The following is a 27,160-nucleotide window of genomic DNA, read 5'->3' on the forward strand; positions in this document are numbered from 1 at the left end:
TTGCTGAGGAGGGTGTGGTGAAAACACAGAACTGGTAATGAGAGGATAAAAGGCCTTGGTAAGCCATGCTAAGAAGTTTGGATTTTATCCTCCAGTCTAAGTCTTGCTTTAGGTATACTTGATTGGGAGGAGTTAATGAATAATTTTAATAGGAAAATATCCTCAACTTATTTGTGTTTTATAAAAATCACTCTGACAAAAGTATGGAAGGTGGTGTGAGTAAGGCAACTGTTGACACCCTCTAGACCAAAAACAGTGATGGCCTGAACTAGGGCCGTGGCAGTCACCATGCAGGTTGAATTCCTAGGTTTCTGCTAAAGTACATGGTTGGCCAAAATACGAGGAGGAGAAGGAGCAAGAGACAATTAGCTCAGTAAGAGAAATGTTCAGTTAATAGTATTCAGGCAAAGTCCAGAAATACAGCTAAGAGGACCTCAGGAGAGATTTCTGAATTATTAATCACTGGATTTGCCTCTTTTGTTCTCAAATGATGCAAGCTCTGTATTTCTGTTTGCCCAGGAAGCAAACAAGTTATAAAGATAGCTACCCTCAGAAGATTACTCTTTTGCTGGCTTTATATCACCAAAAATCAAATAGAATTAAGATAAGGTTCTGAAGCATTCAGTGATCTATCCCCAATCTTTTATTCCAGAAATAATAATTATCTGTGGGCCAGTGAAAGAACAGTACACATGGAACCCCTTTAATTCCCCTCCCCTCCAATGTAGCATTGATTTGTAATACTATTTGTCTCTGAAGTATTTATCAAAATATATATTTAACAATCTACTACTTTATACATTTATGGTATGTATTAACCATGTGCTGTAAATGTGGTTATCCAGTAGGAGCTAGGATGACAGACTATACCTCTCAGCCAGTGACACTCTGTAATGGTATTGTGATGTGACTGTGTTCCTCAACATGTGTTTTTACTCTGGTGGCCTTTGAGTCAATTTTTTCATATTTTAGCAAACAGAATTGGCCTATATTCACTGAGAAAAAGAAGTATGCAAAATGCAAAGAGAAAAAGGAAAAAAGCTAACTATTTTACAGTGCAAGTTGTATGACAGCCAGATGTAGTTGCAAGAAAATGGTTGAGGCTGGGCACAGTGGCTTATGCATATAATCCTGGCACTTTGGGAGGCCAAGGTGGGAGGATCACTTGAGCCCAGGAGTTCAAGCCCAGCCTGAGAATATAGTAAGAGCCCATCTCTACCAAAAACAAAAGTAGCCAGGCATTGTGGTATGCGTCTGTGGTCCCACCTACTCAGGAAGCTGAGGTAGAATGATTGCTTGAGCTTGGGAGGTCGATGCTGCAGTGAGCTGTGATCATGCCGCTGTACTCCAGCCTGGGTGACAGAATAAGACCCTGTCTCAAACAACAACAGCACAATGGTTGAGCAAATATCAGTAGGCAGTAATGGACTGTTGGAAGTTCTATGGTATGGGCCTGGGTGAATTGACCAAAAGTACTGTGAACTTTCGACCAAAGGCATGACATCATTTGGAGAGCCATTGTCTATGTTTCAACACCGTAATGTCCCCTAAAAATATAATACGACACCGTATAGGACTGATTTATAAGGCTCCCATTTCCAGGAATATATCCACCACACCAAATGAGATACGAAGACGTTTTCCTAGTTAATGCTGCTCCTTGAAGACTATATCCTAATACAGAATACAGTAAATTACAATGCTTTCTTCTAAATGGAATTTCAGCTTCAAGTGATACAAAAGTATTTCATGTGTGTGGTGTTTGTGTGGGTGTGGGTGGTGTATGCATTTATAAAAGTTGCTTTCAGTTCAGATAATTTTATATTAATTGTCACCTGCCAAAGCAGGTGTCTGAATGTAACTATGAAAATATTTGTTAAGCAGTCAAATTCTTGAGGGATTCAGATGCATTCATTTCTAACTTATACATTAATGCCAGGTTAAATCTTGCAATATTTACAATATTTCAGTTTTTCTGCTTATTTTCATGTGTTTTGGTTTTGGCTTTTTGTGTGTTTGTTTGTTTTTTGAGACGGAGTCTCACAGTGGCGCGATCTCGGCTCACTGCAAGCTCCGCCTCCCGGGTTCACGCCTTTCTCCTGCCTCAGCCTCCCAAGTAGCTGGGACTACAGGGGCCCACCGCCACGCCTGACTAATTTTTTGCATTTTCAGTAGAGACAGGGTTTCACTGTGTTAGCCAGGATGGTCCCCATCTCCTGACCTCGTGATCCACCCCCCTCGGCCTCCCAAAGTGCTGGGATTACAGGCGTGAGCCACTGCGCCCGGCCAGCTTTTTGTGTTGTTATATATAGCAAAATAAGGCTATCATTTCAGAAAAACCAGTATTTATTTCACTAATTGCTAAAGAAATAGATATTATGAAGAAGCTTTTATGTCTCCATCATTTCTAACTCCGCCGTCCTGTAACTTTCCAATGATAATCGTTTTTCCCCTCACATGTGAATGGTTTTTTGTTTTCTGCATACCTATCTCATCCACTTTCAAAAATGATCTGCTAATTAGCTAATTAGCAATTGATTAGCTAATTTAGACAAAGTGTGATTATGTAAAATAGTGTGATTTTAAGAAAATAAATTTGGGGTGAAGTACAGACTTTTGTGCAACATACACTGATCTTAGAGCCCTAAGACATGGCTCTTCCAATCCTAAGACGTGGTAGAGTTATTTTCTCTAACATTAGCAATTGCTGGGTTCCTCCAAAATGCATGTAGTTTCCTCATCTTTAAAATAAGGGTCAGTGATTACAGCTCCTCACACCCCATGTTTCTCACAGGAAACCAAACAAGGTAAAGAAGGTTACAATGTTCTATAATTGTAAAGTAATATGTAAACGCAGCATATAATTATCACAAAGCAATCAATTATTTATAATACCTACTATAAGCAGAAACAATCATAATAACCTAAATTATTATATTTTCGTTGTGATTAGGCACGGAAGAAGATGTAGTAAAGTCAAAGAAAACATTCAGAAGTCAAGCAATAGTGAACCAGAATGCAGAGACAGAACTTATGCTGGAAGGAGACGATGATGCAGTCAGTCTGCTACAGGAGAAAGAAATCGACAACCTTGCAGGTAAATTTTAAAATATGTTTTTCCTATTTGTTGTAAATGAACACAAAGCTACTGAATTCAAAATCTGTCTCCTAGTAAATGAATGAGTACCAATGGTTGTAACAATGCTCAATCACATGAATGTTAAAAAGTTACTTTATCTCATTTCTAATATTGAAGACAAGACCCCAAAGTAATGTGTATGTTACTGGCAATAAATGAATATCATCAAATTTCTAGGTAATGAAGAGCAACTTTTTATATAGAAGAAATAATAATAGTATCAGTTATTCACATCTAAGTGCCTATATTATAATTGGGAAGTGGGACAGGATGACAGGCTCATTGATTTACATGTGTCTCCAACACTCTTAAGAGCCAATAGGTCCTTCACCCAGGTGCCAATTGAATTTGCCATTTCCTCCCATTTGTCACTGTAAAGAATGTCTCTCTCCACTCTTGTTTTGTTCTGTAGCCTCATATTCCTAAGCCACCAGCAGATATTCTTTCCCCTACTGCCTCAGTTTTATCTTGTTGTGATATATGTCTGAGATCAATTCTGGATGTGATTCTACAGTGACCAGATGGGGTATGGATATCTTAGCATATTCACCCATAATCTTTTTTGGGTTTTAAGCCACTTTGAGAATCTGATGAAAGCAAATGGCTTCATGAAGTGGCACATACAGTTCTGTACACAATGTTAGTGATCACTGACCCCTGAAAATCAGTCCATGGAATTATATCCCCAACCTCACCTTAAAAACTCCTGCTTCAGAGTCTCAAAAAGTAGCTGAGTCTTAGTTCTATACTTGCAGCCCACACAAGGTTGAGGTGGCAGGTGGCAATAGAGAGGTGGACTTATATTTATAATTCTTGACACAAAATCACACTTGTTGCAAGGAACTGAAAATTATCTGGCATGGCTTTATGAAAGTCTCTAGTGATTTATTTCTACTGGTTGAAAGAGTTCTCTTTTCATCTTCAAAGAGAAGATGTTACTGTTAATTGTAAACTGGAGATAGCACATTATTCTCCATCTTCTAGATTAAGAAAGAAAATATTTAATAAGTTTACTCTAATGCTAGTTCCTAGATATTTCTATATTATTAACATTTCTGTATTACAAAAACTATTTTTTTTTTCGATTTAAATGTACTCTTAAGTCTATGACCAAATGTTTGCCTCAAATTCTTAAGTAAGTGTTCAAGTTTTGGTTTTGTTGTTTTCGTGGTTTGTTTTAGTAGCTCAGAGATTTTTATCTGAGGCCATTTGGAAATTTAAGCTAATGAAGGTCATTGATTCTGTTTGTCCCCAGATGTGTTTTCTTTTCTGCTGGTCTCATTCTTCATCTTAAAGAATATAGAAAATTCACAAATGTTATTTCTGACCCTTGTTATATTATGTGTTGTCTTTCTTATTCATATATGCTAGCAGAGATGTTTAATAATTGTACAGTTCAGATTGACTCCCTGGTCCTTTGTTCCTACTGAAGATAATTAGTTAATACAGAGTTACATAGTCCCTTGAAATTTATTGTAAGACTGCCCAGTAATGCCAGTGGCACAATTCAACGAAGACTAATAACCTTTATATATTTCTCTTCTTTAATGGTAGCTAATTATTAATATTAATTTATGTTTATAAGAAAAAAGCCCCCAAAAAAGTTAAGTTCAAACACCTAAAGAACAGTGAAAATATGCTTGAAATAAACTATTTAAAATCAAATTATATGACTCCTGACCAATTCACTGAATCAAGACTCCTCTAATTTCTTTTAACGGATTTGTCATTGAGCACACCTGTTGCTATCTATAATATACCTGGTCCTAACTCATACTCTTCTAGCAGGATCCTTGTGTGTTACAGCTGTCCTAAAGTATGGATCCTCTGCCTACTCTGTAGAGTTCATTTTAAAAACAGCAGTCCACAAATATACTCTGAACCTTGAATGCCGTGGAAAAGAAGTAAGGGATGGATGTTTTATGAAGGGCCACAGAAATATTCTGCATATTTTATAAGAATAGTTTCATTTTGTAAATGCTGAAGCCTATTAATCTAGACTAACATAATAGTTACAAGGTTACATAAAATTCACTTTTAGAACTTTATTACAAGCCAGAATTCTTAAGTTTAAGAAATCAGCTATTAGTTAAAGATGCAGTTACAGCAATACGTAACTGTTTTTGCCCTAAGAAATTATTGTCCAAATCATGGTTATCTCTGTTGCAGAAATTAAAATTTGTTTAATAATAATGTTTGTCTTACTCATAACATGTCATTCTAAGTAGCCTGACAGAGCTACACTGCCTAAAGAAAATGTCACCCTTACAGGAGACTTAAATCCAATTTAAAACCCAGGCCGGGCGCATTGGCTCACGCCTTTATTCCCAGCTCTTTGGGAGGCCAACCTGGGCGGATCACAGGGTCAGGAGATCGAGACCATCCTGGCTAACACGGTGAAACCCCGTCTCTACTAAAAACACAAAAAACTAGCCAGGCGTGGTGGTAGGCGCCTGTAGTCCCAGCTACTCGGGAGGCTGAGGCAGGAAAATGGCGTGAACCTGGGAGGTGGAGCTTGCAGTGAGCGGAGATCATGCCACTGCACTCCAGCCTGGGCGACAGAGTAAAACTCCACCTCAAAATAAATAACTAAATAAACATAAAAATAAAAAACACAAACCCAAGAAATCCTAAAATCTGTGTGTAACATTAATATAATCTCATATTTATTTGCTATCTCAGAAATACATAAAGTAAAAAGTGCCTATTTCAGTCTCTGAGATAAAAATTACAGGTTTATCTTTTCATGACAACTTAATGAAATGGCTTGCGTATTATTAGTATAAGAAATATGCTTTCACATATATAAAAGTAATTAGAGTTCTTAGATTTTTAGAATAGATATGAAAGAATACATCATTTTTATAATTGTAAAGGTAAACCTAAATCTGCTGATTAGCATACTACAATTTCCTATTATTTATAAAACTCTGTTTTGCTGACATAGGCATACAGATAAGCAGATATGCATTATGATTTGCCATTATATAATAATAAGTTAAATTCAAATAGAAGAAAGTATGCTAATTAGTACAGAAAACTTAGAGAAAAGTACTAATTTAGTTAAGATTAATTCTTTTCTTTTTTTAATTCAAAAGGTAGGATCAATTTCTGTTTATTAAAAAAAAAAAAGAGAGAGAGAGATAGAGAGAGAAAGAAGAATAGCCTGCATGAAGTGCTAGGAGCCAGACATCAAAACCAGCTTTTTTCTGTATATAAATGATGCTGCTATTATAGATTTAACATTTTCTGTGAAAGGAAAGTCTGTATTTTCTGCCTGTTGAGAACTGTTTAATAGCAGTTACTCTTGAGTACATTTACATTTTCATGTTTTTAAAACTATTTTCCTTATAGCTGAAAATATTGACAAATGGATATGGTGAGCTTTTCTAAATAAAAAAGAGTTAGGCCTAGGGTTAGGATAGGTGTTCAGACAGATTTGTGGGCAGTAACCCACTTAATCTAAACAACAACCCAATAAGGTAGAAATGATTACCACCAATTTTAGAAATAAAGATAAACAGGTCAAGAGATTAAGTAACTTGCATAACGTTAAGAAGTATGCAAAATAATGTATTTCCTTACAAATACATAGTATATGGTTTAAACTAAAATATACCAAATAGTATATTTGAATATGTGTGTGTGAGTGTGTGTGTAGGTATATCTCATTAAAGATTCTTCTAAAATTATGTAAAAATGACATCTTCTGTTTATAACTCAATTTTTACACTGGTTCCATTACACTGGAAGTATATGAATATGTATAATAATTCATTTTAGTTTTGCTTATAGATAGTCTATGTGTGCTCCAAATCAATCTGGTAAGTTAAAAACAATATGATAAATAGACTGCTTTTAGTACAATTTTACTTAAATGTTGACCTTTTCTTATGTTTTCTCCATTTTGTTTGGAGTTTTCTAGTTGTAATAAAGACAAAATGTTCCACAAAATTCTATAGCTTTAAATGTCATACAATTTTCTGTTTCACTTTTAGTTCCCTTTCTTCCCAAGCTGTTCATCTCAAGAGGCAAGTTAAATGTGTGTGACTACTAATTACCCAATTTATTATGTATTACTGTAGCAAATGGCTAATATTATTATAATATAGATGTATGCCAATCAATAAAGTAATTATTATATTAATAAAACCTAACTTAATTTACTTTAATTGCATTTTTAGTTTGTAGTGATTCGCCAAAGTGAATTAGTACCTAAATCCCATATGTGACTAAAGATTTCAATTTACTTTTTTACTGAAAACATTGAAATTGGTATAATTCAATGAATTTTAATATAAAATCTTGATTACCTATTTTAATTTGAACGTTAGCAAGTTGTTTCTTCAAATAACTATTGAGTAACTGAAATTCAAGATTAACTCAAATTTATATAAATTGATAAGTGAAGGATTTAATTAAATTGAAAAAATGACATCCCACCAATGAAATGTATTTCATTTCTTTTAGAATGGTAGTTCTGTCACATATGCTGAGTGACAATAGAAATAGTTTACATAATGGAATTGGAATTTATATGGGTTCCTTATTGTTTCTTTCAAAAGTTAGTAATTTTACTAAGTTAGGGAATTCTGAGTTAATGACAATGATGGTTCTTTATGCTTTATGATCAGTTCTGTAAATTGTAATAATTTTATTTTTTGTTTGCATATATATATGCTATTACTAATAGCAACATATACATATATTGTTATTAGGTTATATATATATATAGGCCCAAACTAATGTCCAAACTTCTTCACCTGAAATATCCTTCTATTTCTCTGTTCCACTCCCTCTCCCATCTCCTCCTGTTAAAAACCCTACGCATTTTTAGACCCATTTAAATCACTGATGAAATATTCACTGGCCAATCATATCATCTCCATAATATTTTTGTTAGCATTTTTTTGGAAGTAGCATTATTGAGATATAGTTCACATATCATATAATTGACCCTTTTACATTGTACAATTTAGTGATTTTTTAGTATATTCATTCACAAGGTTATGCAACTGTTACCAAAATCAATTTTAAAATATTTCGTCACTCCAGATAGAAACCTTGTTACCATTTGCCTTTCTTCACCAATTTTCCTGTTCCCTCCTTTGCAGTCCTGGACAACCACTAATCTACTTTCTGTCTCTATAGATTTGCTTATTCTGGACATTTTATACCAATGGAATCATAGATAGTCTTTAATGGCTGCCTTCTTTCACTTAGCATGGTGTCATCAAGCCCTTTCCATATTTTGTCATGTAGTCCTTCTTTTTTTTTTTTTTTTTTTTTTTTTGAGATGGAGTCTCACTCTGTTGCCCAGGCTGGAGTACAGTGGCACATGATCTTGACGCACTGCAAGCTCTGCCTCCTGGGTTCACGGCATTCTCCTGTCTCAGCCTCCTGAGAAGCTGGGACTACAGGCACCTGCCACAACGCCCAGCTAATTTTTTTGTATTTTTAGTAGAGATAGGTTTTCACCGTGTTAGCCGGATGGTCTCAATCTCCTGACCCCGTGATCCACCTGCCTCGGCCTCCCAGAGTGCTGGGATCACAGGCATGAGCCACCGTACCCGGCCGCATGTAGTCCTTTTTATGGCACTTATTCCATTGTATGGATACACCACATTTTATATATCACTTTATTAGTTGATGGACATTCAAGTTGTTTCCACCTTTTCACTACTATGAATAATTCTGCTGTAAATATTTTACAAGATTTCATGTGGACATATGTTTTCATCTATCTTAGGTATATTCATAGGAGGGGAATTAGTGGGTCAAATAATAAATCCACATTTAACTTTTAGGCTATTTACCAAAGAGGCTGCGCCATTCTGAATTCTCATCAGCAGCATGTGAGGGTTTTGATTTCTCCATATCCTCACCAAGACATGTTATTATCTGTCTTACTTTATTCTAGCCACCCCACAACATATTGATTGTATCATTCTTAAGACACATACCACATAAAGCCTTGCATTGTAGATGTTCTTCCATGTTTTCTCTGTCCTTTTAGACTAGATCCCTTAAAGACAGCATTCATATACTGTGTAGCTTTGAACTGTGAAGAAATCTCCTAACACAATTATTTGCCCTCAAAGGTTCCCACTTAAAAATATTATGTAGGTAAACTGGAAAGCTGAGATAATTATTCAATTAGTTTATATCAAAAAACAAAAGACAAACCAAAACTTATGATCTGTTGAAATAAATATTTGGGGGCTCAAATTATCAGACTGTCTGCTCATACTAACTGAATTATTCAAATAATTTCAATAGCTCATAATAAGTTTTGTTTTGTCTTTTGTTTTTTGGTATAAGTTAATTATACCAAAAGCTGAATTTCAATTCAGCCATCACTTGAATTTTCCAGGATAGCAACACCTAAAGTTAAGCTAATCTTTATTGCATTTCCGCTTCTGGTAAACGTGTCATTTTAACTAAATGTTTCTGTAAGTTCCAATTTATAATGTCAAAATACCACAAGTACTGTTACTGTAAAAAAAAATTTAGCAAATAGAAAAGGTGTTCTATATCCAATGGATTGTAATGCTACTTTGTTTTTTTTTTTAAAGTAGTTAGTACAGGGAGATAGCAACACAGGGAAGAAGTATTCAAATGTAAGAGTTGGATTTATTTTTAATTTGTGTTTTTCATAATGGTAGGTTTACATTTCTTTACACACACACACACTTACCAAGAATCCAAAATTCTGAAAAGTGATTATGTAAATTAAGAATGAGAAAAATACGGAAGTAAGGAGGAGATCCATTAAAAGGCTCTCTGAAGTGCCAGTCATCTCCTTCATGACCCACTTTGTTGCGCATGACAGTTCCCGGTTGTACCTTCCCTGATTTTTAGAGGGCAATGTATTTTCAAGCTGTTTTTCTTCTTGTAAACTGGGTTAGGTTGTATACATATTCTATAGCTGTTGTTCTACTTGATCAAAACAAAATCAGGTATCCAGTGGTGAAAACAGGGCTGGCAGGTGGAAGAGGGGGCATTATGTCGACTTTTTCTTAAGGCTGACCATTTCTACCTCCCTAAATGTCTTTTTGACTACATTCACTTGCCCATTTACTTACCCATTAACATCTTTTGAATATCTACTAACTCAGATTGTGACAGAAAAAAAAGTCATCAAGAGAATTAGCTCTGCTACCACTACCTCTGGGTAACTCAAATAACCAGGAAGTTATGGCAGATAATGTATATTCCCTAAGAAATTAAAGTATTGACAGTTGAAATGATCAGCTTGACAGTTAGACCTTCAGTGTCCTAACTTCGAATATCCAGATACCAGAGGCAAAGTTGTTTATATATAAATTGAATGTTTCCTACAAACTGAGCTAGAAAGGAGAATAAAACAAAAATATACAGCATATGAGAAGAAAGAACTCAAGATTCTGGGAAAACATAATTAAAATAAACTACAGAATTCTGAAAGCTAAGAGTTTGTCTAAGAATATGTTCTTTAAAAAAGAATAAGAGTCTAAGCCAGTAGCACAGAAAATTTTGTTGTAACTGTTGACTTGAATACGTACTATGGGAGAGAGCATGTTCGGTGCAGATAGACTCAAATTAATCTGCTTAAGCCTAACTCTGTGCATTGCAGTGCTGATATGGTGAATGTAACATTCTGTCTCCAACAAAACTAGTATTTTTTAAAGGTTCCTCCATATTTGTTTTTATTTCATTTTAGTTACAGAATCTAACTAGAAGTTATTCAACCTGATACTTGTATTTAGGGGGAAAATATCTCTTAAACATTCTGAATTCTCTAAAATGCGTTTTGCTCAGGATTTTCCCCTTAATTTTTAAACCCATGTGTATTTCAAGGGAAATTTAATCCATATGTCCCTGACTCACTCACACTTAACTCATCAAAATGTTGTTTAGTGAAAGCTATTTGATGTTGAAAAAGCCTTATGAGTCTTTATGAGTCTTTTTTCTCTCTTTGAATGAGGAAGTTGCTTTCCCAGTCATAAATAGTATACCCAAAGGATTCACATTCAGCTTCAAACACAGAATTCACAATGCTCTTAGAGACAACATTAATACATGCCTATTTCTTATAAAAGCTAAAGTATTTAAATTTCTAACTTAATTTTTAAATCAGTTAAGGTGTTATAAAAGTAAATAAAAGCTTCATCTTGAATATTGAGCCTTTTTGCCTCTTTTCATTATTTTCAAAAAGTCTACAGGTCCTTTTAGAGTGTGCAAACATTTTACTGTAATCCATATTTCTTTTATTTCCATAAACCTGTGTTCCCCTTCAACCATGATTCTGTCATCTATGAAACACTCTAAGGTACTCTTAACTGTAACAACATCCCTGATAACCAAACTGTATAAATTAAAAATGTAATAAAAAGACAATTCAACCATGCTTATTAGACATTATCTTAGTTCATTTTCTGTTGTTTATAAAAGGATACCTGAAACTGGATAATTTATAAGAAAAGAAACTTATTTTATATAGTCATGGAGACTGAAAAGTGCAAGGTCAAGGGGCTGCATGTGGTGCGGGCCTTCTTGCTGGTAGGGACTCTCTGCAGAGTCCTGAGGCCACACCTGGCATCACATGTGAGGGTTATCACATGTGAGGGGCCGAGGGAACTCACATGCTATCTCAGGTCTCTCTTTTTCTTCTTATAAAGTCAATGAGTTCTACTCCCATGATAACCTATTAATTCATTAATCCACAAAAGGATTAATTCACTCATGAGGACAGGGCCCTAATGACCCAGTCACATCTTAAAGGCACCACTTCTCAATACTGCCACATTGAGGGTTCAATTTCAACCTGGGTTTTGGAGGGGACAAACAAACATATTTACACAAGAGTAGACATCAACCATAAATCATATATAATTTGCATTTTTTGTTAATTTTAAGAATAAAAGCCACCCTTTTTATGGTCAGGTGTTTCACAAACCATACTCATAAGATCTGTTCTTTCTTAATACAGTGTAATAGTTGAAACCCATTTTGATTTTCTACTTTTTTCTCTGTATGGAGAATTTATCATAAAGTAATTCCACTACAAATTTATAGTCATACTCTCTACCAATCTGGAGAATAGGGCAATAAATAACTAACTTACCAGGAGACCATATTTTTCTATATGGAGGTGACTAAGTTTTCATCATTGTTTTAAGCATGTGAATGAGGATATTGATCACCTACTGAGAAAATATATGGGTCATCTTATTAGATCACATTTGAGGGAAAATGCGAGATAACAAAACAATTTTCCTAGTACCGAATTATAGATGTTAGCAACTTGGAGAGGAGGAAGAGTGAGCTCTTCATTACCTTGTCACTGCCATACCTAAGTGTGTCCTGGTCCTCTCTCTGAAAGACTTTGCCACTTACTCAAACGTAAGTTTACAAAGTGATTTTGCCACTACAGTTAGAGCGGTGCTATACAGAAGGATCAAGAAGTCTTTCTGCATACTGAAAATATTTTATTTAATTAGTTTATTTCCATGGCTTGATGTTGCAGAGCCAGAATAGCAGCTATAGAAATACTTAAACAATTAGCTCTAAGGACAAGTATTTACATGGCAATTAATTTACAAATAGTTATTCCAGTAGAATATGCTCTACCAGTTCAAGTCATCAGTCCAATAAAAACAAGTCAATTGTTTTCTCTTAGAATAGAAGATTAGAATAGAAAATGTCAAGAATCACACAAAATAAGGACAAGACCTGGAAGGACCTGTTGGACTCTTATTCTCTGATGCCAGATCCAAACCACTCAGGTGAATGTGGTTATCCCACCAAAACAAATATAAGTATTGAATATCAACTCTATGTGAGACATAATGGTGGGTTCTTGGAGTAAAAAGACACATATGATCAAAATTCTGCCCTCCAGGAAGTTATAGAGGAGAAGAGATAATGAAAAAAAAAATAGTTAACCTAAATATAGAAAGGAAACCATTACAACACAATAAATGGTCCTAGAATAACATGGATTCTGGAAAGCCTTTATTAGAATGGGTATTTCCTTTCTTGAGTCTTGAAAAATAAGTTAAACATTTAGAAGTATTTAGAGAGTTGTTGCAGAAGGCGGAAAATGTATGCTAAAACATTAACTTCTGTGTGAAACTACAGTAGTTCTAAATTACTTAGGTAAAACGCATGAGGCAGGGAGTCTCTGAAGCTGAAACTGACAAGCTCAGGGAGGGAACTTTATGTGCCATAAGGAATCTTGATTTTATCCTGAAGGCCACAGTGAGACTGTGAAAGATTTTAAGCATGACAGTGATGAATTTTTTTAAAAAAATCACTCTGGCCCTTGTGTAGAATATGTTTTCAGGATGCCCAGACTTAAGGTAAGAGCTTGACAGGAGGCTCTTTTCCAAAGCAGCAGTGATGAGAGCCTCAACTAAGTTGACGGCAGGCAGGAAAGGGGAGAATGGGACAGCTACCAAAAAAAAAAAAAAATTAGAAGGTAATTTGTAGAGGACTGTAATAACTGACTAGTGCAGGCAGTAAGAATGAGGGGAATCAGGCCTGAGAGGAGAGGTGGTTTAGAAGCTATTAACTGTGTGTGGGAATGTGCAGATGCAAGGTCTTCTGTGGGTGGGAGATGAAGATGCTTGACCTGTTGGGCCTCCAAAATTTTCAAAAGAATAGAAGTTTGAAATTTGAGAGCCAAGGTGGGCATGGAGTTCATAATAGAAACCAGTAAGATCACCTAAGGGAAGTGAGAAAATAGAGAAGTAGTAGGCCAAAATCAAATGCCCTGTGGCACAAGGTTTAAAGGGCAGCCAATGAAGGAGAACCCATAACAGGATACCAAGCAGGAAGTAAAGTGGTAAGAGAAAAGGAAAGATTCCTATGCTTAGGAGTCAGGAACTCTGGCTCAGCACTTTTCAAACTAATGTTCCTTGTAGCACAGGTCTTTTGAAAGATGCTAATGAGAAAAAAGAAACTCTATAGTTAAATGTGTTTGGAAATTTATGAGTTTAAAAATAAGTTGCAGGCCAGGTGCGGTGGCTCATACCTATAATCCCAGCACTTTTGGAGGGTGAGGTGGGAGGATCGCTTGAGCTCAGGAGTTCAAGACCAGCCCGGGCAACATGGCGAAACCCCATCTCTATGAAAAATTTTTTTAAATTAGCCAGGTGTGGTGGTGCGAGTCTGTGGTCCCAGGTACTCAGGAGGCTGAGGTGGGAAGATCCCTTGAGCCTGGGAGGCAGAGGTTACCATGAGATGGCACCGCTGCACTCCAGCCTGGGCAACACAGTGAGACTCCATCACAAAAAAAACAAACAAGAAAAAGTTGCAGAATTTTTTAATTGATGGACTTTTCCAAGCTTTTAACTTACTAATTAATGAGTATTTCCCAAATAGCTTGGCCCAAGTAGAGGTTGGACTGAAATTAAAGGAGAGAATAGGAGTGAGGAACTAAGAGATGGAAACTGATACCTAGAGCTTAACAAAGAAGGGAAGAAAGGAGATAGAAATAAGAGAGCAGAGGCGGCAGGGGAGGGTAGGCCTAGTAGCACAGATAGACAGGGTAACTACCTCAAACAAGAGGAAAGGTATATTTCCAGAAACTGCTGAAAAACAGCAATAAATGCAGATGCAGAAAAATCTTTAGATAGAGGAACACAAATGAAAAAAATTTAATTTTTCTTGAAAATATGAATTATTCATTTATTATATAATCAGGATGAACAAATGTATAGGTGAACTTTTCTAGAAAAAAAAAATCCGTATATCTATCCATCTTCTCAGGAGAATGTGTGACCCAGAAAAAGGGTAAAACCCACTACTCTGCATTATTATTTCTGAGCTCTAATCTTTGATTCCTTAACCTACAAAGTCTGACATTCAAGGGTATGTATGATTTTTCAGTTTCATCTCACACTGCTTTCCCTTACACACCCTAATCTCTGGCCAGACTTATTTACTGCTCATTTACGCCTGCAACTGTGTATTTGCCCAAACTATTCCCCTTTCTCACTATGTTCTCCCAGACCCCGACCTGTCCAAATTCTACCCATCCATCACACCTCACTACAGATGTCACTGCTGTCATTCTATTCCAACTGCTCACTCCCCCACCAAAAATAGGCTGGAAATCATGATTGTTCTGTGAATGTCTAGAATTTTTTTCTGTCCCTTTCTTGGTAGGAGGCAACATATATAACAAATACCCTGACTTTGGAATCAGATCACCAGATTTGAATCCTATCTCTCATTTACTAGTTGTATGACCTCTAAATCACTCCAACCCTCAGTCTCATTTTCTTATGTGTAAAATGGAGATGATAGCAGTGCTATCACACAGGAATGTTAATAGAAATAAATCATGTAAAGTACTTTACACAATTCTTAGTTTAACCCTTTCTTCCTTATGTCATAATTATTTTGTGTGTTCTTTACCTTATACTATAAGCTCTTTGTGGGTAAAATTTATGTCTTATACACCACTGTATTCTCTCCTTATATGCAAAAACAATACACTACTCATTAAGTAATTTTTGTTGACTACATGAATGAATGAATGAATGAATGCTGAGTTAAATATGCCTCTACACATTTAATTACAAAGAGAGAGCAAAGTATACACTAGGAAAAATATGATAGTCGTAAAATTATGCCCTTTAAAACCATAATAGTGCACATGTAATACAGCTAGAATGATCAATTAAATTATAACTCTCATTGGTTATCAGTATATTTTTAAATTTGTTTTCTCTAAAACAGTTATCTTTTATATTTATAAAGAAAAATTTGAAATCAATTTCAGAAAAACATAAAATATGTAATATATTAATTTCAGTGAGCTTTTACTATGACATATAAATGCAACACTGGTATATATCATTTTCTATATTCAATCCACAAACATAGATTGCATACTATATGACAGATACGTGATAGGTGGACAAGATAATAAATCCTGTCTTCAATTAGCTTGTGCCAAATAGGAGAAACAGACTTTTAAACACATATATTTAATATATTATAAGTGCCATAATGATATGGCCAGGAAACTATGGAAATATAAAGGCAAGCTACTTAATCCAACCTGGGGGTGCAAAGATTTAAATCATATCCTCTGGTTTATTCACTCATGTAGTCTAGTAGAAATTTACTCTTCCCGATCATTAAATGATATCCCAGTGCCATAGAAGAGTCAATACTCTTCCAGAAGGTGAAAAATATATTCCATATGTTGAACTAAATGTAATATAACTAGAAACAGAAATCTCAGCTGGCTCACTTATTAAATCAAAAGGCAGAGCAAATTTTCACACTGAACATTAAAACTATCACTGTTGTTTAGTACTTTTTGTACTGGAAAATAACTCGGTGCTATTTTACTTATAGTATATATGCTTTGTAAGCTTTTTCTTCTAGGAAATCACTCACTGCCTTTGCAGAAAATGCAGCAATTTTTTTTTTTTGATTCCTTGTAACAAAGAATTACCTGCACTATAAATAAATTGGTAAACATAAATGGTAGGTTAAAGTTAGAGCATACCAGAGTCTTTCTCAGTACTTTTTAAAAATATGTATTATAAATACATTAAGGTGGGATTTTAAATAATAGCGTAAAAATAAATGATCTACCATGATGAACAAATAATATGCTAAATTGCAGTATTCAGTTGTTCATATAAGAGGGCTCCATTCCTTCCATGTCTGTTTTAGACTATGCTAAGTTGAGTTTTTCAGATGTAGGTTTATTCTCATCTCAAAACACCTAATTTGTGTTCTTTATCATCTGTCTTATTTTATACAATAATAATCTAAGGAAATTATGATCTGTGGGGATAATCGGTTATTGTTCATCTTAGTGTGAAGGATAGATTATGCTCAAGAAGTCACCTAGGATCATCAAGAGGCCAATTCCTGAAAACAGTGAGCTTTTGTGTAAAATTTGAGTTTATAGAATATTTATAATGGATAGTTTACGGGAGGGTACATTGTGTCTTTGTGAATATGTTGGGGAGGAAGTAGTACTGAAGTTTAAATTCATAACCCTTGAGGCATAGTATTCTATGAGTTGTTAAAATATTTTTATTTTATTCAAGCAAAAACATTCTGCAACTATTTCCATGCAAAAAAAAGTTCAGGGCTGGAGTGCAGTGTCACTGTCATAGCTCCCTACAGCCTCAACTTCCAGGGTTCAAGGGATCCTGCCACCTCAGCCTCCTAAGTAGATAGCTCCATAGGCATGTGCTACCAAACCCAGCTAATTTTTTTTTAATTTTTTTGTAGAGATGAGATCTCGCTAATTGCCCAGGCTGGTCTCAATCTCCTGGCCTCTCATCCTCCCACCTTAGCCTGTCAAAGTGCTGGGATTACAGGTGTGAGCCACCATGCCCAGCCCTTAAAAAAAAAAAAAAAAAAAAAAAATTGAAAATTTCAAAATATCATTACTCTGAAATTTTATCTGGACAACTATCAATATTCTCTGTATATAAATAAAACAGTCATTATCTAGAGACTTTGCTACTATGACTTTTATATATATATATATATTCTTAAGACACTTCAATCACCTGAAACCCAGAGAACCATCCTGGATATCTAAAATTTGGAAATCTAAAATTTGTTGCAGTATTTTTTCTAGAACTTGCCCCTCCCTCGGGCACATACACAAATACCTCCATTTTCATAATGCCCAAAGCTTTCCTAGGATTCCAAAACAAAGTTTTGGAATAAATAAAACAACTTTATTATATTCTTCAGTAATTTGTTTTGAGATTAAAACATCTTATTCCTTTGTTTCTATGGGGGAGAATGTTTTAGGGAAATTGACTGTACCATACTTAAAAATAATGAGTCTATGGCCAGGTGCAGTGGCTCTGACCTGTAATCCCCACACTTTGGGAGGCCAAGGTGGGTGGATCACGAGATCACGAGTTCAAGACCAGCCTGGCCAACTTGGTGAAACCCCGTCTTTACTAAAAATACAAAAATTAGCTGGGCATAGTGGCGTGCACCTGTAATCCCAGCTCCCTGGGGAGCTGAGACAGGAGAATCACTTAAACTAGGAGGCGGAGATTGCAGTGAGCCAAGATCACACCACTGCACTCTAGCCTGGGCAACAGAGCAAGACTCCATCTCAAAAAAAAAAAAAAGAGTCCAAAGCAGTGATAGATATCTTGTTCAGTCACTCATGCTATGAATTACTTCCCTAGAAAGTATACCACATTATAAAAATAATTATAAAAATTTACTCCCTCCTTATATTTTTGTCCTAATTTCTTTGGAATAATATCATTTTACAGTGAACATAAAGAATTTCAGATTAGTTTTAGTTCTTCTAAATAACATCAGGATTTTAAGTTTAATAATTCTACTAAGATTAGTCAATTTTTTATTATCCAAAAATAACAAGGTTTCACAGGTTCTAAAAGCAAATTGAGCATGTAGTTTCCAAGTAATTGAGGATGAAGAAAATCCATATAGCTAATGCAACTTTTAACGATATTAAACTAAGGTTAGGAAATATTCAAGCGATTCTAAAATACATTATAATTTTATGTACCCTAAATATAGTTTACCAATTAAAAGTCATCAAATAATTCTAGCAATTCCAGTTTTAATTAAACGGCAACTCTTTTTCCATGCATAGTCTTTACTGTGCTTTACATTGAAAGTTGTAAAGAAGCTTATCATTATTAGGAAATTTAATAGCCATCGTTGCCTTTTAATCACTAGAATGTATTTTACCCCCTCCTGAGAATGATTAATTTACCCTCCCGTCCCCCGCCCCCCCGAAAATGATTCATCCCTGCAGTTGAGAAAAAGAAAAAGCAGCCTCTGACCTCTGGGAACTGGCCTGCCTATATCTAGGCCTCATTCTTTTTGAGAACTGGCCTGGAGCTCACTGCTAGGCCATGATGTTCCCTTGTTGGACATAAACAACCTCACAGAGCACCAACTTCATACAGGGCTGTCTGATGATGATGTGAGACAAAAAACAACTTTATAATTTTGACTAAACACAGACAAAAGCAAGATCACTGTGCATACCCCAAAAGTACCAGACATTCCCCTCTTTTGGCTAATATGAGTGACTGCTACATCTTTTGAATTAGAGCTTTAGCATACATTTAGTCTTCCCTCCCTCTAGATAAAATTGATTGAAATACTTAATCATAGAATTATTTCTGATGCCTGACAGAGCCCAATCCAGAGCAAAGCCCTGCTTTCCTGAACCCTTCCCAAAATCACAAGTAAAATCCAGATCCTACAATGAGTCTTTTAACACCCCCTAAGTCACCCCATGGTTCTTATTGTTGTCCGTTTCTCTCACTGCAATGAATAATAAAACCCACTTGTTCAACTACAGATATGTTCTTGGTGGTCTTTGGCAAGAAAGCATTGACACATCCAGTAACTTAAAATTTGTGAATATTGGACTATTAGTTCTGTAAAAATACAAATGAGTTTTGTGGCCGTGCACAGTGGCTCACGCCTGTAATCCCGGGACTTTGGGAGGCCAAGCCGGGTAGATCACCTGAGGTCAGGAGTTTAAGACCAGCCTGGACAACGTGGTGAAACCCTGTCTCTACTAAAAATACAAAAATTAGCTGGGCACAGTGGCATGCGCCTGTACTCCCAGCTCCTGAGGAGGCTGAGGCAGGAGAATAGCTTGAGCTCGGGAGACAGAAGTTGCAGTGAGCCAGAGATTGAGCCACTGCACTCCAGCCTGGGCGACAGAGCAAGACTCCATCTCAAAAAACAAAAAAGAATTCTGTAAATTGTAAAGTTTTACCAAAATGTCAGTGTATTATTAAGATTTCTGGGCTTGAAATTTTGATTTTCATCAGCATAATCTAAACCCACAAGTATTTAACATTCTACTTTTAAAGTGTATTTGATAAATGGTTTCTTTTTTAATATAAAACATGTACTTTCTACTCTAGGTCCATGATGAGGTTTACCATCTCAACTGGTTAAAGATCTGATGGCTCTAAAGAGAAGTTATTATTTTAAAGATTCATTATGCTAGGGTGGTTTTTGTTCTAGTTCACATTTTAGGTTAGATAAATGGGAAGAAATACCCCTATCCTTCTTTCAAAAATAGTATTGGAACAGTATTTTTTAAGCATTATATTGCCAGTTATAAAAAGTAAATAACGTTTATATTTTCCTTTTAATTACCACTTTAGATGGTGGAATTTTAAATTATTATATGCACCAATGCAATAAGAAGAGGTTTTGTCTTATCCATTTGTTTAACATTTAATATCAATACTTCTATGTGTGCTGAGGACATTATAATTTATTGTTTTATTGCTACAGTAGTGATTGGGATGAATATATTTACAGTCATTCCTCAACTCACTACACCAAGCAAAGTTTAGGAAGTTAAATTTGTAGTTACTTAAGTTATCTTCTAGAACAGAATCAGCTAGATCACCATCTCACCATCATTCAGAGATGCTGTTCTTTATAAACTATTTTTATTCGGAAAGGGATCCGAGGTTTTCAAATAACCAGGTACCATATGGAAGATCTACTGGCTTATGATTGTGCCTTGTGTAAACATTTTAATATCGGATCCCTAAAATCCAAAGGCTCCCCCAAAGGGGATTAAAACATAATCCCCTCTCTCTATTGCTGTAGTGGATTAACTCCGTATTCTCTCTGCGGCTGGTTTGCTCCCTGAAGACTACAACAAAAAGATTCAGTGCTCCTTAAACATGCTATGGAATTGGAAGTTGTAATTGGAGATTTCCAAAGGACGAGGGTAAAAATGACACACTATTAATGCTGAATATTTCATGATGTGTCTTTCTTAAAGAAAGACCAGTTCGAAGCCCTTTTATAAACGCCCGGAAAATCTCCTCAACAGAACGATATTGGAGTAAAATCTAAAGGAAGCCATCTCCTTTCAGAAACGCAGAGGAGTAAGTAGAGAAGATGTGCTCCCCATGGAAAGTTCACGGATCGTGTCCTTAAAAATTGTAATGTATTTCAGTAAATCAATGGGTACGGTTTTGATGTTTCACGATCTTTTTTCTCATGTTCTCAATTTGGATACGTTAAATTACTTTTTAGGAGAAAGAAGTAATTCGCCACTTTTAGTGTTTTTGACCATTATTTGTCTCCAAATGCCAGAAACCTCTTATAAATCTTGGTAGTCCTCTGTCTTTAGAATGGAGACTTTTTTGAGGTTTTTAGCAATGCCTAAAAATGTGTAACTTTGTTTCCAGTGTGAACCAAATCACCTTTCTCACCTTGCCCCAATCAAGAGTAAACCACATAGATTTCTTCAGAGAGAAAATAGGAAAACTGGCATCCAAGGGAGCGTCCTGGTTGCTTAAGGGTTAAGGGAGCGGTTCGAACCGGCCCGAGCGTTGGGGGATTCGGAGGAGGGCGCGGAAGGCAGGAGGCGCCGCCAAGCGCGCGCACAGACCCTCCAATAAACACAAAGGAGGGCCTGGGGAATAGAAACCCAAATCCACTTGTAATCGTACAAGAGATTCGGGCGTAATTACTTGAGCAACCTAGATTAAGATTGATGAGCCTTTAAAGTGGTGCTTCAGATCGACTGCCTCTCCCTTTCCAAAGAAAAACCGTGTGCAACCGAGGTGGACCCCGACTCCGCTGGGCAGAGGCCGAAGCCCAGAGTCCGCGAGCCCCGGGGGCTTATCCGAGGATCGAGAGCAGTGAAATGAAAGACAGGGCTGTGCGTGGGTCTGGCCCAGGCAGTCCCGACAGGCTGAAAGCTGACCCTGTCACAGTTTGCTCCTTAGCCACCCCCTTGTAATCGCGACAGAAGCCAGCCCAGCCCTCTGTGTTCCCGCAGCCTCAGGAAGGCTCGGCTTTGTGCAGGACGGCCGCAGATTGGGTGTGTGCTGCGCCAGGGAAGGCCAACTTGGCCGCGTCTCCCGAGGCCGGCCCGGCGGGGGCTGAGGGTGGCATCGGCGCGAGGGATCTCCGCCCGGAGGGCCGAGGCCTAGCGGCCGCAGAGAACCTCCCTTTTTATTGCCTTTCCCCGACTGTTATTGTGACGCACTTGACTGTATGCATTTGAGGGGAGAAGTGGAAGGGATTATGATGCGACCTTGCTACCGACAAATGAATGGTTGTATCCGATCCCCACGTTATGTATAACGTTGTATCGTGTTTCAAATCCAGGATTGCGAAGAATGTCTCCCTTTGGGGAGACTTTACAGGAAACATTTAGGTAATATCCCATTTGAATTCATATTCTATACGCGTAATTCGTGATTTTCAACCTTAACAGATTGAGGGAATTCGAAGCAGGCACCCTGGCAGGCACTTTTAGTGAAGCTGTTTCTGCAGTTTCAAAAGTTGAGAAGTAGCACTTTCGCACGGTTTTTTTGAGAATCGTTTTGTTCAAGCGTCTTACATTTTCATCCCTTTTGATATATTCTCTGTGAGAAAGTGACTACGATTTTCGTTCTTTTCTACATAAGAACTTTATGTAATGTCCGTATGCACGCGTATGTGTGTGTGTAGCGCGCCTTAGGAGACAGATATTAGATTAATCTTCCTGCAAGAGGCAAACCGCTCACAACAGTGGAATTTATCATTTAGATCCTTGCCCCCTTCTCGTCCTCTCGCCTCTCCTTGGGGAGCGCCGCTGCTGAGTGGAGCGGCTTCGCGCGATGGCTGGTCTTGGGGGCAGTGCTGACTGCCTAGGGTCTCTGGAAAAGCCAGTGATACTCAGTGGAGAATTGGGACATTTGTCCGTTCTGCACTTTTAAGTAGGTTAATGGCAGCCCCTCACCAACCATGTAGGATTTCTAGGTGGAAATTGGGCGGTATTCGGTATCCTGACCTTCTGGGTTTTCATACCATTTTTTCTCTCTAGTCTTGTTATAAGGTAATGAATAAAAGCTAAGTAGTCCTTATCTTACATGAAAAAAGAGTTTGCCGCATAATACGGGAACCATTTTTTCTAGTGCATCCTTACCAATAAAAACCTCTGGTACCCTTCTGGGAGGGAGCAGGAAGGGCCATAGGGGATCAGCCTGACTCCCCTTATCCTTGCCTTGCAGGCCCAGTGGTTCTCAGCACCCCTGCCCAGCTCATCGCTCCCGTGGTGGTGGCCAAGGGGACTCTCTCCATCACCACGACAGAAATCTACTTCGAGGTAGATGAGGATGATTCCACCTTCAAGAAGATCGACACTAAAGTGAGTTAAAGTGATTCCATGTACGGTACTGGTGGCTTTGTGGCAGGAAGTGGTTTTCAATTTTGTTTGATTTTACCTGACAGTAGAGGAAGGGAGCACATTCTCCTCTTTCGCAGAGAAAATAAAATGAATGAAATAGCATGTTCACTTTATGGAACTGAAGAATATATTAATGAAGTTAAATCCTGTATTACCAGAGCATGCACATTTTAACAGTCTTTCTGTGAGTGCCTTTGTTTGCGCTTGGGCAGATTTGGTAGTTAAGCCAATTGCTCCCAAGTCCCTGGGGCCCAGAATCTCAGGCTCTGAGGGCTGACTACGAAAGGTCTTAAGAAATTTCTTATTAAGATCACTTTTAATTTTCAAAACTTTAGATTGAATTGTGATTATTGAAAAGTTATAAGGAAACTGGGGGGAGAGCCATTTAGATATAAATTCATCTCCATTAGTGCACCCATTTTGTCCATCTCCTGAAATAAGAATGGGTTTTATATGTGGATTTAAGAGGAAAGCAACTGATTCTCTGAGCTTTGATTTAAAATATATATGCTAGAACTCAGATGTTTAAATATTGTATTCTTCTTTGATTATAATGCCAGAAAATACATATTTGAACCATTTAAATGCATACTTATTAAATGTTATTGTGTAGATTTTAAACACCAGAGTATTAGAGTAGCTCTTTCTCAGCACTTTCTGAGATCTATTTTAATATTTTGACTTTCATGTTACTGTGCAATTTGCAAACTTCTATTCTGGGGTTAAGAATTCAAGAGCATGAAGTGTCACGCTAGAAATTCTAGCATCATTTTGCAAAAAATCTTCCTTTATTTTTAGAGGCAGTTATTCTAAAATAGTCAAAGACAAATGCTCCCACAGATCCAGAACTTTATTGTTTTTAATTTAGATATTGATATAAAATGTAATAAAATAGTATTGGTAAACTAGAGCTAAACTCCAAAAATTTACCATCACCTGAATTAACTAACTTAAGGCCCATAGGTGATCAGCATTTTCAGCACTTGTTGACTACTAAAGTATTCCAAAGGATAGTCATGGGACTTCTTTTACTTCCAGCTCCAAATGCAGTTTTTAAAATAAGTCAGTCATCTCTACTGTCATGATAGACTTTTTTTCTTATATTATCAAAAATGCTACAAGAAGAGCAAGCTTTCAAAGGTAGATTTAAATTGTGTCTGTTGTAGAAAGGAATTGTCTTACAAGTAAGTTAGAGACTGAGAGTAGATCGTTATCTTATATACCTATACAGAAAGAGCTTTTCTCCAATGTTTTATTTTTAAGGATTTCATTAGCATATTTCTCAAAATGTTTAAGATATTCAAGTGGGTTTGATTTTCAAAATGCAGCATTACATCTTTTGATAGGAAACAATTTAAAGTGAGACACGACAACTTTTATTTTACTTCATTTATTAGCATCTAATTAAATAAAAACCAGCAACAAATTAAAATCTAAATCACAAAAGTAATTATCCAGTGTATTTCAAGTGCATTTTTCAAATATATAATTCAGATATTCAAGCGTTATTATATAAGCTGAATTCAAATTTCTTTGAATATATTTAAATAACATTTCAAGTATATTTATGGAATGTTAGAAATAGAACAAGCAATATTTGAAACAAAATGTAAACTTTTTAAAGTTCAGACACTTTCAAAGACAGAGGAAAGTACCAGGAGGAAATCTACCTTTAAATGATAACTTTGTTAGTGGAAAATGTCTGGAAGTATCGAGAATGGCAATTTAAGTTCTGTTTACCAAATCACAAACACCAACATCCACACTTTCAAAGACAATGTGAGATCACAATATTTGTTACAAATCAAAATATACATTACAGTTTCTTTCAGATGGCATATCCAAATCGTGTTTACTCACAGGCAGATGCACCTAAATCACCAGGATTGCTATAATCCTTTGATAATTAGGCGGAGTGTTCGTCGCGGTCTTGCATTACAACCGGGCTGTTTACGGAGTGTTACGGTGTACTTTTCAAGGGAGATAGGAAATCGTGTGGCAAGAAGTCTTCTAATACTAGTGGCTTTGGGTTTTTCTCCATCCGCTTCCCCTACTTTTTCTCCCCTTGTGGGGGTGGGTGAGATGATGTCTAAATATTGTATTATTACTCCTTTTTAAAGGAAGAGATTGTTTACACTGCGGAGTGGAATATTAGGAATTGAACAGAAGTTTACACTTAATAAGGACTTTGAGAAGGGTAATAATTTCAGCTCTTGATTAACTCATCCTCTAAAGTTTTTCCAAACTTTTCGGGTTGGTCAGGATCTCTCTTGCCAGTCGCCACGTTTGTTTGGCAGCGTTTTCCAAAGCTGAGTGAGGTTTGCCTTGAAACAGATCTAAGTTCGGTAGAAAGTAGTGGGGACACCGCCGGCACTGCAGGCAGGAGATAAGTTGCAGCAAAATCCCGTTCAGCCGATCACCCAGGCAAGACTCGTCCCAGTCCGACTCCCGGGGATGCTTTTCACACTCGTAGGAAACCAGAGTCTTCATGTGGTAATTGTTCAAGGGCTGGCCAGGCAGTTCAAGGTGACGATCCCTTAAGGTTTTGAGGATGGAGAGGCACTTCTTTCTGCAGCCCCCCATCTGCAGTCTGTTCTCTGCCTCCGCGAACTGCAGCACCCAGGCGTCGCTCTCCGCCGAGCTCTGCTTGCCGGCCAGGGAGTGGCACTCCTTGGACAAGAGATTGAAACCTTCCGCCTTGACCTCCGCTACCCGGTTGGGTCCCGGCCAGGGGATGTGGGGAAGTGGCCAGTGGGCAGCACTCCTCGGCCAGATCCCGGTGCATTTAAAAGCCGGCGTGATCTGCACCACGTACCTATCTCGGATTCTCAGTTTCACTTCGCTGGTGTCTGCCACCATCTTTACCACATCCCTGTAGCTACATTTGTCTACCGCTTGAGCCACCAGCGTCTGAAACCTGGACCGGATTTTGCGCGCCGAGAGGTAGCCGGAGGCGGTAATGAATTCCACCCAGAGGGACATGCTTCTCTTGCGCCCGTCGCTCAACTTCAGCACCGCGCAGCCGGGCAGTGAGCCATCGTCCACGAAGTTGAACACCCCCATTTGGTTGAGATAAAGCACCACTTCAAATTCGGTGGGGGAGATGACCTCGAGGCCCTCGTAGCGATTGTCCATCTCGTTGAGAGAGCTGATGAACCGCGGCTCCTGCACTTCCACTTCCTTCAGTACGTCGGAAACTACTTTGCAGACTTCCCGGATAGTTTTGGCAATGGCAGCTTTCCTGGCTTGGCATTTTTCGTTGTAGTATTTATTCAGGTGGTAGACAAGCTTGGCCTGGGCCGCAATCATGTTGGGGCAGAGATCCGGATTGTACACCGGAGTCTCGCAGTAAGCTGTGGGATCCAATGCGGCTGCTAGAGCTGGAGCCAACTTCGGTGGAGAAACGGGCCGCAGCGCTCAGAAATGGATCAAAAATGCCTCTCGGAAGTGCTGCAGCGTTGATTTCCCTGCTGCTGCTGCTGCTGCTTTTCCCTTCCTTTTATCTTTGAGCCCAGCCGTTCTTAAAGTGAAAGACTGTTCTCCCCCCTCTCCTTGTCTCTCTTCCTCTTTTAAAGAATCCTTGTGTGAGAGAACCGCATGGAGAGATCACCTTCTCAGGAATAAAAAAAAAAAAAGTTGCGCTGAGACCCAGCAAAGCTCTTCCAGTAGTCAAAATAAGCACCCCTTTCCGTATTTATTTACTCTTTCCCGTAATCATTGTGTGTGCAGCACTGTTAATCAAATGGAGGAAAAGTGTGCTGAGAGTGTGTCCGGGGTGAGTGTGCGTGTGTATATGTCAGAAGAAGCTGCTGTTGATTTGTCTAAGA

The 27,160-nt window shown here is 37.4% G+C and overlaps 2 protein-coding genes across 3 annotated transcripts in view; one reads left to right on the plus strand and one right to left on the minus strand.

The window, feature by feature from the left end:
* The window catches only part of NBEA (neurobeachin), a 752,078-nt gene that overhangs the window by 512,099 nt on the left and 212,819 nt on the right, over positions 1-27,160 (plus strand). For both annotated transcript variants that reach the window (XM_025364271.1, XM_025364273.1), the window contains 2 exons: positions 2,954-3,097; positions 23,158-23,294. In XM_025364271.1, coding sequence (XP_025220056.1) covers positions 2,954-3,097; positions 23,158-23,294 — 281 coding nt within the window. The remainder of the gene's footprint in view (positions 1-2,953; positions 3,098-23,157; positions 23,295-27,160) is intronic.
* MAB21L1 (mab-21 like 1) lies at positions 24,708-27,150 on the minus strand. The gene has a single exon (XM_025364275.1). It carries the CDS (start codon positions 26,640-26,642, stop codon positions 25,563-25,565), a length of 1,080 nt encoding a protein of 359 aa, XP_025220060.1. The 5' UTR covers positions 26,643-27,150; the 3' UTR covers positions 24,708-25,562.

The sequence above is a fragment of the Theropithecus gelada genome, chromosome 17, assembly GCF_003255815.1.
Source record: "Theropithecus gelada isolate Dixy chromosome 17, Tgel_1.0, whole genome shotgun sequence".
Lineage (NCBI taxonomy): Eukaryota > Metazoa > Chordata > Mammalia > Primates > Cercopithecidae > Theropithecus > Theropithecus gelada.